General features: G+C 41.3%; 1 protein-coding gene across 4 annotated transcripts; it reads right to left on the bottom strand.

Annotated features, from left to right (window-relative positions):
• Positions 1–410: 410 nt before the first annotated feature.
• slc25a55a (solute carrier family 25 member 55a) lies at positions 411–10,240 on the bottom strand. Of its 4 annotated transcripts, none has more exons than XM_061832216.1 (10): positions 10,106–10,240; positions 9,405–9,481; positions 9,162–9,287; positions 7,894–7,949; positions 4,220–4,310; positions 4,012–4,130; positions 3,515–3,716; positions 2,013–2,167; positions 1,854–1,929; positions 411–1,086 (listed from the first exon to the last, which is right to left on the bottom strand). In XM_061832216.1, the coding sequence occupies exons 2-10, from the start codon at positions 9,422–9,424 to the stop codon at positions 927–929; spliced, it is 1,005 nt and encodes a 334-aa protein (XP_061688200.1). In that variant the 5' UTR covers positions 9,425–9,481; positions 10,106–10,240; the 3' UTR covers positions 411–926. The 4 variants fall into 4 exon arrangements, with proteins under 4 accessions (XP_061688200.1, XP_061688201.1, XP_061688202.1 ...); XM_061832217.1 differs by having other exon boundaries at positions 9,405–9,456; positions 10,106–10,228; XM_061832218.1 differs by lacking the exons at positions 9,405–9,481; positions 10,106–10,240 and adding an exon at positions 6,396–6,465 and having other exon boundaries at positions 443–1,086; positions 9,162–9,244.
• Between the last annotated feature and the right edge of the window lie 522 nt (positions 10,241–10,762).

Genomic DNA, 10,762 nt, shown 5'->3' with positions numbered 1-10,762 from the left:
GGCTGGACACTCAAAAGCAGGTGCCTGCGGAAAAAAACCAACTCCGTTTTGGCTAGTCACACAAGGACGGAGACTGCTGAAAAAACAACTCTAAGGCAGTTCCCAGAACCCGGCCGGGTATTGGCGCAGGTTGCTGTCCTAACATAACATTTTCAATATACTACTACAACTAATCAATCACTGTACTATTAAAGCACAATAGAGGTTTTAGTGATCTTGATGCAAGTACTATATTTGTGAATGAACTGTACATGATTTTGGGTGTGCCAAAAATGTGTATTTAGGTCCAAAAATGGAACAATTGTGTCCTGTCATTCAAATAAATAAACAAAGATAGATTGCATTATTTAATGTCTATAGTCATACAAACTCAGTAAAAAAAAAAAAAAAAAGAGCATCATATTTTTTTTCAGTCAAAGGCATCGCTGAAGATGACATTTCATGCAAATGCTTATGCAAATGAACGGACAATGTGGACAGAACACATTCACTGACTCGCACGCAATGTGCGTGGAGGAGATTCACAGTGACGGACGAAAAAAGCCCTTTAACACTTCACGTGCAGGGAGGCTTCCAATGGCGTCACCCACAGTAACTACGGAACAAATACAGAACATGAAAAATAGTGAAAAGAAAAAGAGGTGTGCATCTTTCAGCTCCTCCCGCCCTCACAGAGGTAGAAAAAGGAGATATTTGTACCAAAAAAAAAAAAAGTCACATTTCCACTCTGCGCTCGGGAAGGCTGACGATTGTCAAAGGCAAATGCGGGCCGAGGCCGAGCTCGAGTACAGCCACCAAAAGTGTTTCAAGTGCAACACAACTCTTCTGCTCCCTCATGGCGCGGACGTAAACCGATAGAGCGTAGCTGCCAGTTGCGGCCGTCCTTCCTGGCTCCGAGCGGCGCCCCGTGCGTACGCAGGGGCTTGTCACGGTGACAGGACGCTGAGCGGCGAGTTGTCCAGGATGTATTCGCCCACGCCGACAAAGTACATGACCTGGGCGATGCCGAACAGCGGGGCGATGACCAGGGCTCGGCAGCCGGCACCTTTCAGGAAGGCGGATGGTCCCTCCTTGCGCATGATTTTGCTGGGAGCACAAAAACAAAAATCGGAAATTTCAAATATGGCGTCAGATAATCGAATATTTTCAGGATGGCGCATTCTCCAGCCTGTCCCATTGATTAAAAAAAATATATATTTTGCATTATTAAACCATACCAACAGAAATGCACGCAAGGTCCAGATTTTGCTTTGCCTTTGTGCTGATAAAATTATTCAATTGCTCATTGCAGGCCTAATTTAGATGTACTAGAATTCTTTGAAATTGGTGAATTTTGACCAAAGAACATCAGACTAGAGGTACAACAATTAAGTAATTATCACATGAACTAATTTGATGATCAAATTTGATTCACCACTGAAATAATCAACAGATTGATTATGCAAATGTTACTTCCAGCCATAATTAACCCATTCCCGAGCAGCGTCCCATTTTTGGGACATCATGATTTTCACGCATTATATTCTCCATTTTTTCCCTTGAAAAATATCTCCTTTAATGAGCAAGGTCCTATTTTTGGGACGATCTACTAAGAAAACCCAAGTACCCTCTCGCGGGCAGCGTCCCATTTTTGGGACGAGATTATAAATTAGTAACGTTATCATATACGGACAAGAAGTGTTATTTCCTTGATTGTGGCGTGTTAGGAGACTTTTATCTCAATAAGGCCAAAAATTTTCACCCTGCCCATGAATGGGTTAAGAAAGTCAAGAACAATTTTAAATCGTGGAAAAAATGTCCAGTGTGTCCTTTAAATATGTATAAAAATTGAGGTAAGATGTAACGAGTCTTACCTGACACAGTCGACTACCCCGCTGTAAGTCTCCTCTGCGGAACCTTTGCTCAGTGACTGCAGTCTGGTCTTAACCACTGGAAAGCAACCAGAGAAGACACATTTCAAAACATCCACCGGATAGATTATGCCGATTTTGGAAACGTTGCCGGCGACTCACCGTCGCAAGGATTGACGACTACCGCAGCAGTGGAGCCCGCCGCGCACCCAGAGAGGAAGGCCCAGTAGAAAGGCGACGCCTGGTCAGCGCTCGGCTGGCCGAGTCGGTTCAGGTTGGCGAACAACGGGAAGTAGACCACGGAGAAGGGCACATCCCTGAAAAGCATGAGGAAACACTGTAAGACACTCATTGAACTACAGTTGTGCCTTGGTTCTCGATCACAATCCGTTCCAGAAGGCCGGTTGAAAAGTGAAATGTTCGCAAACCTAAGCATGTTTTCCCATTACAATGAATGGAAAATGAAATAATGTGCTCAAAGCCTTAAAAAAAAAAAAAACAAAAAAAAAACCTGTTTTTTATAAGCGTTTTTTTAAAGCTTCTCCTGATAAACTGCATAGTAGAAATGCATGTATAGTTTATATCCTCTTCTTCTTTACCTTTTTATCAAAAGTGCAGAATAACTTTAAACAAGCAATAACGAGGGGGAAAAAAAGACAAATTGTTGTGTATTTGCACAGAAAGTACATAACGTACAAAAAAAAAAAATTAACTTGCAACTAGAGGTAGGATTAATAGAACAAAAAAGAAAAGCAATTCAAAACAACTGTTTCAAATGTCTTCGGTGGGGGTGACTCTCCCCTTTTTAAACAAAGAAAGAATCTAATGTAGGCGGTTTCTGTCGTCTTTTGAGCACCTTCCTGAAGTGGCTCATAACAACGTCATTGAAATTTTGCAGTGCTCTGCCACATCTGCTTTGTTAGGGTGACGGAGTTCTACAAAATTATGGATGTCGTTCCATTTAGCTCAGATAGCTTTAATAATCGGCACCTGAGACATCCTTCCTGCCTTCGGCCTCATCAGATGACATCTCCTCCCTTCCTCGCCAACACTATCCCCAGCTAACTGCTGCTCGTTTACGAAAATTAGAAGTAACATCACTTCCTTTTTGGGCATACTTGCGTTTCAGAATGGTGCTGATCGTCGATTTCGCCGTGCCATACTTCTTCCATAGCTCAGAAACACACGCACCAGATTTGTATTCAGCTATCAAATCCTTCTTGAAGTCAACAGTTTTACGCACCACTTTCCTTTTTTCAGCACCGGCAGTTCCACTTGCCTTCTTTGGAGCCATGATTGGGGGTTAATATTGCTCAATTGGAAGAAAAAAAGTCACTACCGGGACACGTCCGCGTGCAGAGGAGTGTGTGTGTGTCAACTGCTTACGTCGCCCGCATTACGTCGTTTATGTTTTTTTCGGGGGTGCGTTCGAAAGCACAATAACAAACCGGCGTGGGTCAGCTTGTCGGGGCATTCGGATAGCGATTTTCATTTGAAAACCAAACCAAATTTCGAAATTTTCGTTCGAAAACAGATTTGTAGGAAAAAAAAAAAAAAAACCCTCAAAATTTTCATTCGAAAACCGATTTGTACGAAAACAGAGACGTTCGAAAACTGAGGTACCACTGTACGTTTGGATGTGAAGGGTGGAGGTGGGGGGTTACCTCAGGAGTGTGGCCCCCAGGCCTTTGTAGAGCCCCCGGATGCCCTGCGTGCGGAGGAGCTCCTTGGCGATCTGCGTTGCCGACATTGGTTGCGGCGCCATCATCGCGCTTATTGTTCCCGAGTTGTAGGAACGGCTGAGCAGAGTATTGGTGGCCACCAGCTTGGAGGGAGACGCCATGACTGGCTTTTGTTGCTGGGCGGCTACGAAGACAAGAACCGAATGTAACAACCAATTCAACATCGCTGCATTGTCATTGAAAAGCCTTTATGACTTTATGATGATGAAACCTACTCATCGATTTTTTTTTTAAATTAAAAGTATCCATAAAACAAGGAGCAGAGAGACAATATTTAGTTTGAATAAGCCAAGCTCCAAAACTATGAATAGATGCTTTTATTAACTTTATAATGTTTGTAATAAAAATAAAATGTACTTAAGGATTTAACAGATGAGATTTCTTTCGGATTCCCTCCAGCCTGATAAACGCGTGCTCACCGAGTCTGCCTGCATCCTGTAACTGTATCTTGAGCATCTCCATGGGCGTGGTGACAATGACTTGGCACATGCCTGCACCGCAGCCCGCCAGCATTTCTTTGAACACAGTCAAACCCTGACTGCAAACACAAAAAAGCACCGGTCACTCAGTCCACACTAAGACAATTAGCTTGCATGCCTTGCGGGGAACCAACGAGGGAAAACTCACCCATTTTTCGCTAAGTGGTGGCGGAAAAAGTCGTTGGCGGCCAGCTTAATGGCCTTCTCTGGCGTCACAAGAGTCAAATTCACGGCGGCGCCTAAGGGACAAACAAGGTGGCAGTCAGACGCCAGGTCGTCATTTGGACTTTCCACGTGCATAAGACAAACATTCCCCACCATTATCATTACGACACTAGAATTTTAACAGTCCAATCTATATGAGGACAATAAAACACAAGAGAAGCCATAGAACAAGAGTAGAGAGGAAGTTACAGAGAAGGCAAAGGAGACAAAGACGTGACAATGAGAAGATTAAAAAGAAAGGGGGATGCAAACATTGAGACAAAAGGCGAATAGAAACAGAAGACGACAACACAAAACAAGATGTTAGTTACGAGAAAAGACAAATAGACAATGGAGCGTGAGCAGACTTTGGTCAAACTTCAAAATAGACCCTTGTGAAAAAGTCATTTGAAAGCCCAAGCAAAGCAGACAGTGGCTGAAATAAGTCGTTAACGCGTCACCATTTTTCTTACTATAAATATACTACCAAAGGTGCTGTTGCCGTAAACATTTCACCAGATGCTGGGAACAAACCAAGTAATCAATACGTAAAGAAAGTGCAACAAATAAACTCTGATACTAAGTTGTATGTAAAAAATGTGAAATGACAGGTAAAAACTAATTGAACACATGAAAGGGAGGTGAAGCCCTAAAAACACCTAAAATATATTCATGATCATACACAAATTCAACCACTCGTCAATGGAAACAAATATCAGCTGGTTCAGTCCTAACTGACGGCCTAGAAAAAGGTCTCATTGCCGAGGTGTGAATCGAGACACACTGCATGATGGGTAAAAGCAGATTAGCATTCAAGACTAATTATTGCGAAACAATGATGGCATTGGGCAAAGGCACATAATCTAACATTCTGAACATTCCAGTGAGCAAGGTTGGGACCGGAAGACCGAAGGGGAAAGCCAATCCCACCACCCTTTGCCTCAATTGGGTATTCCTGACAGAGGAGTGCAAAGAATAATCAGAAGTTGTACAAGAGCCAAGGACCACCTGTGGGGAGGGGGCCTTCAAAGAGACCTGGAATTAGCAGGTATTGTTGTCACAAGGAAAACAATGAGTGATCCAATCCAACCAAATGCCCTGTGTGCAAGACATGAGTGCTGGTTTAAAAAAAAAAAAAAAAAAAAAAAAAAAAAAAAAACCACATTGAAGCTCACTTTGCTGAGCAACATTTGGACAGGACAGTCAAATACTGGAAGAAAAATAATCTGGTTGGATGAGAGCACAATTGGATGTTATAATGCACACCACACTTGAAGGAGAAATGGCACTGCACATGAGCCTAAAAACACCACACCAACAGCGAAGTCGAGAGGTGGGAACATCATGGGTGGGCTGCTTTTCAGCAAATGGTATTGGTAAACTTCACATTCTTGAGGGAAGGATGAATGGGCAAATGTACAGAGACATTCTTGACAAACATCTGCAATTGATGATGATGATGAGGATGGACACTTCAGCAGGACAATGATCCAAAACATACTGCCAAGAAAATTCAATTGATTTATTTCAAAGAAAAAAAAGCACAACTGTTCCAATGGCCCTCACAACCACCTGATTTGATTCCAATAGAAAATCTATGTTAAGAACTGAAACTGGAGGTCCATAAAAGAAACGCACAGCACCTTCAGACTTTGACTGCTTATGTGGAAGAATGGGACAAAACGTCACCAGAGCAATGGTTGAGATTAGCTGCTCCATACAGGAGGCATCTTGAAGCCGTCACTGCAAACAAAGCTTTTTGTACAAAGTATTAAATACCATTTGGCATGTTCAATACTTTTCCCCCCTTCATCATTTCGCACAACTTAATTTCCGAGTTTATTTTTTGTATAGATGTTTTTTGTATTACCTTTCTATGTATAGATTAATTAATCCTGACATCTGGTAAAATTTTCACATAAATAGCACCTTTGTTAATACATAAGTGATGTCTTCAATACTTATTTCAGCCACTGTATTTATGAAAGCACGCTCCATAAATCTGGAGAGTGAAGAAGCAGCATGGATGTTACAGACACACAGTTGACACAAGAGGGCAAGTAAAGATAAAAAAAAAACATATGTGCCTGTAGTTTGAAATAGAGCAATATAGTAAGAACCATTAATGGTTTGCCTCCAGCGTGGCTGCGCCTTATCGGCTAGCCTTCAATATCCCAGGGGGACCCACGTCTGTAATATGAAAAACACAGATGCAAACAAACAGCATTCCTCACACAGGTAGAGACCCACAACATAAGGGCCCCGATTTTTCCTCATTAAACACTATGTCCATTTTTATTTTAATTACATCTAACAATCACTGAAAAGTCAGCCAGGTGTTTTTTTTTTTTTCTCTATATATTGGCAGAGTTGCTATCACAATTAAAATAGTTGCAGCCTCATCTACAAAGCGCAACGTTACAAGTTTAATGTAGCATAATTTACTTAAAATATGCCGTCAACACCCTGCAACTTAGTACAAATAAAATGTAACATTACATTACGTCATGCGGTGGAACCTCCAAGGTCAAACAATCCACGATCAAAAATTGCTTAAAAAAATTCCCATGGAAAATATTGTAGTTATTTGAATTGTTCTTGACTTAACCTGACCGTGATGAAATCAGCCGTGACTCTACTGTTCATATCTTGAATATAATTTTGTACCGGACATTGATAAAGAGAAAAGTGAACCACTGCATTAGAAATCTAAAAGAAACTCACTCTGTTGATTTCTGCCATACACGCTATTTACTAATACCGCTATCAAATAGTTTGAAAATAGATAACGCCACGACTCTTGTGAGGATAAGCAGTACAGAAAATGGATGGATAATTACACTGATTACTGCATTAATTACTTCTATAATCATAAAAAAAATGTTTAAAGAAATATGCACAAAGTGCAAGTATGTTTGCTGTCTACCATGATGCAATCCACACATTTCTATGTGTAACTTTTGAGTGTTGGTTTTAAATGTGTTGCTTGGCCTGGCCAGTGACGTGCAACTGTGTGCGAATTAGAATGTAGACTTGGCTTTTGCGAGCTCAGGTTAGCGGCTGGCTGCAAACTGATTTAATCGTGAGTCTTGGAGAGTGAGTGCCTGGGCGTGACGGCCTACCATCGCACCTTGTGTAATTGAAAGTGCATCAGAAGACCACTTGTGGGGGTTTAACAATTGTTTGGGGGGCGTAATAAAATAGCGTACCACCCCTTTCTCTTTTTTGTCATGGTCGCCAGACACAGTGCTGTACTGGCCGTAATAATGGACGCTAGATTTTTTTTTTCCTTCCTCAAAATTCAGAACATTAACATTGCAATTTCATGCCACATCTGTAAAGGCAGCGGTACTTTAAAACGAAAGACCACATAACATTCAAGGAACTATTAGCTGCTTCCTGAATTGAAATGACACAAGATTTGCAGATGTCAAAAATGATGTGAATATCGGCCGACTTTTTATGGGGGGGGGGGGGGGGGTTCAACTTTGGAGGCTCCACTGTATGGAAAATATAACCCAATTATATTAACCATCACATCCCAATCTTACCCTGTCTTTACATTAAATCCTCTTCGTGCATTTCAAGTGAGTGTCATCATTACATTTGGAATCTTACCTCTGTACATGCCAAAGTAGCCCTCGGAACGAACTGTTTTCACAAGGCAGTCCATCCTAAATATGGAAAAACAATGAGAAAAATCATAAATATAGTTGACAGCATTTACATCCATAAATGTGGAAAACAGGGATTTATGACATTCCTTCTTGTCATAAGGTGAAAAACGTCTTTTTAAAGAGGAAAAAAAAAGCACGCTGCAGTTTACGCGAAGATGCGGCAAATTTTTGCATTTTTTTTCCTAACGGCCACAAGGGGTACTTGAGCGGAAAAGGTAAGAGTGAGACCAGTGGAATACATGTACCGAGGAAGTGACTTATACCGGTCCGGCCCTGTTAGCGCTGCACTGACGTCTTACTGCCGCGTCTCAGTGATTTTTCCAGTGTTTTTTTTTTTTTTTTTTTTAAACCGGCCCTGTTAGGGAAGCAGCGCTAGCGTTAAACTCTCTGTGTACCATCATTCTTTGTAAATATCTCGTGTTTCACCGTGGGTTTTACACAGCTGCGGCGTTTGTATGTATTTCATTTACAAATGTAATGGGTGAGCCTTATAACCAGGTGCGCTCTGTAGGCCGGGAATTACGGTATATGCCATATCACAGTTGCTAATTAAATGTTCAAATTGTCCATAAAGTTGCACTGCTTTAATGTTTGAATGTTTTAAGTCCATCTATAAAGTGCACTTCAGTTGTAATTAACTTTTAAAGTTACGTCAATTCGCCAAATACCCATTAGATAAAATTCCTATTCAACTTTTGTGTGCAATAAAGTTGAATTGAATTAATCTTGAAGTAGTTATATTTTCTGATCACAAAGCATAGTGTAAATGTTAAAGAAAAGATATATAGGAATACAACCACCTCATTCTTGACAAGTATTTCAGCATAGTACACCAGTGTATTTTAATATTGGCCTTTGTGGCGTAACTTGGAAAGCAAAGTATTTTTAGGTGGTACTATGCATCTAAAGTTTGAGAACTGTTCCTGAATGTGTACATGCCCATACACAGTCCCCTAAAAAAAAAAAAAAAAAAAGGGGGGGGGGCAGGGTGGAGTATTTTGACATTGCATCATAGTGACTCATTTCTTAAGTGTTCCCGACCAGAGCGATACAACGCGGTCCAGAAAACTTGAAATTTCAGGAATTGCTCCCTTTCACATCATTCCAATCGCACTACAAAAGGGATTACTAACCTTCGAAAACGGGGCACGGCAGGACATGTAATGAACGGGGAATGAATATTGCGTGAGACAACGGATGACTACTTACATGTTCTTGTAGACCTGCTGCCCCTGTCTCTGGTTCTGTAACCTCGTCTTTGCCAAGTCAATGGGGAAGACGCAAGTGACGCCCACAATGCCGGCGATGCCGCCGTTGATGAGCTTGGCTGGGAGGCTGCAAGGAGAGGATTTTATTGTTTTCATTTTCTGAAAATGGCATTAACCCTTACTGTTCATTCACAATACAAATAGAAATGAGAAGAGGAAAAAAAAAAAAAAAAAACATACATACCTGATCTGCTGCTGAGACATGATGACTCTCAATTAAATATGTAGATTTGAACCTTCAGTGAGAATGGACGGAGAGCTCTGGATTAAAAGTAAAATCAGGATTCACTAACCGGGAAAAGCGCACACAATTCACAGAACTCATGCAGTTAATGCAACCCACAGCTGTTGGGGGGCTTACACCGCGTATACATTTAGCTCAAGATCGAGTGACGTCACACTTTGCACAAGGGGGCGTGCCCTACTGCACATTCCGGAACGCCAAAAAAGGATGAGTCACTATCGCGGACACACAAAATAAAATACAAAATAAAAGTATATTTGTATCCCAGCTAAAGTAGGACGTAAACGCGGAGGTAAACGCTTTTGTCTATGCGTTGCTTAACAAAAAAAAAAAAAAGGGAAAAAAACGAACAAAAAAAATCTCACATTTTCGGTCAGCCTGACTTGGTTTTTGAAACAAATTAAAAACATTCTAACTTGCATCAGTACACGAGCATCACTGGAGCAGTCAATAGTAACGACCCCGTTTCAATAAAATAAAAAGTACAGAGTCGTGCTGGCGTTTCATTTTCATATAACGGTTAGTATGAAGCTAACCAATTATTACGGCACCCGCGAGGAGTGCTGCAAAATACCCCCTCGAAGCACACGTTTGGAAACGTAAAAAGTACACGTTGACCTCCGTCAAATAAAGTCACTCACCTAAAAAGAACCGTGGGAACCTTTTTGTAGTCTTTTATTTTCGGTGCTGGTAAATTGCAGAGCTCTGTCAAGTTGGCCGCTCCAGACTGAAAATTTCTCGAAGGAATGGAAATTTCCATTCAGTGTGAACATTTGAGAAGGACTCGAGTCCGCCCTTTTCCTGGTAAACAACCAATCAGCGGATCTCTCTCTTTTTTTTGGGGGGGGGGTCTTTTGCAGGGGGGTGGGATTGGTGTTGTATCCGTTGATTGGCTGCTTTTTCGACGCTGCCATTGGCCCGTACGACAATCCTTCAAACGGTTCCGCCAATGGACGTCACACTTTCACAGGACGAGCGAAAAGAGAAAAGGCGTTCCAAAAATGAACGCCAAGTCATTCTCCAGATTGAGATTCAGAAAACTTGCATTTAGTTTAAAATTCACGGAAACACGATTTTGCATCCCCATAAATATGTTACACCAGTGATAACTAGTTTGATCCACTTACCTTTATCCTCTTGAAATTGTATTGTACTCTGCTGAAGGAAAACTATTGTTTTTGCCATAATTTCTGCATTAGACTTCATTTTATTGCAGTCTTTTAAACGTGCTTGTACATTCCCACACTCCTTCCTATGTGAGAGATTTTTCCATTTTTTTCCCCACTTGCAATAGATTG

This window comes from Syngnathoides biaculeatus, chromosome 10, assembly GCF_019802595.1.
Source record: "Syngnathoides biaculeatus isolate LvHL_M chromosome 10, ASM1980259v1, whole genome shotgun sequence".
Classification (NCBI taxonomy): Eukaryota; Metazoa; Chordata; class Actinopteri; order Syngnathiformes; family Syngnathidae; genus Syngnathoides; species Syngnathoides biaculeatus.
This window is presented reverse-complemented; position numbering and strand designations above follow the sequence as displayed.

What these genes read in the sequence shown, in the direction of transcription:
- slc25a55a (XM_061832216.1), bottom strand. Translation starts at nt 9,424, where the DNA reads ATGTCTCAGCAGCAGATCAG. An exon ending in ACAGGATGCAGGCAGACTCG is followed by an intron (nt 3,717 to 4,011) that starts GTGAGCACGCGT and finishes TTGTCTTCGTAG; the next exon opens with CCGCCCAGCAACAAAAGCCA. An exon ending in GGGGTAGTCGACTGTGTCAG is followed by an intron (nt 1,087 to 1,853) that starts GTAAGACTCGTT and finishes TTGTGCTCCCAG; the next exon opens with CAAAATCATGCGCAAGGAGG.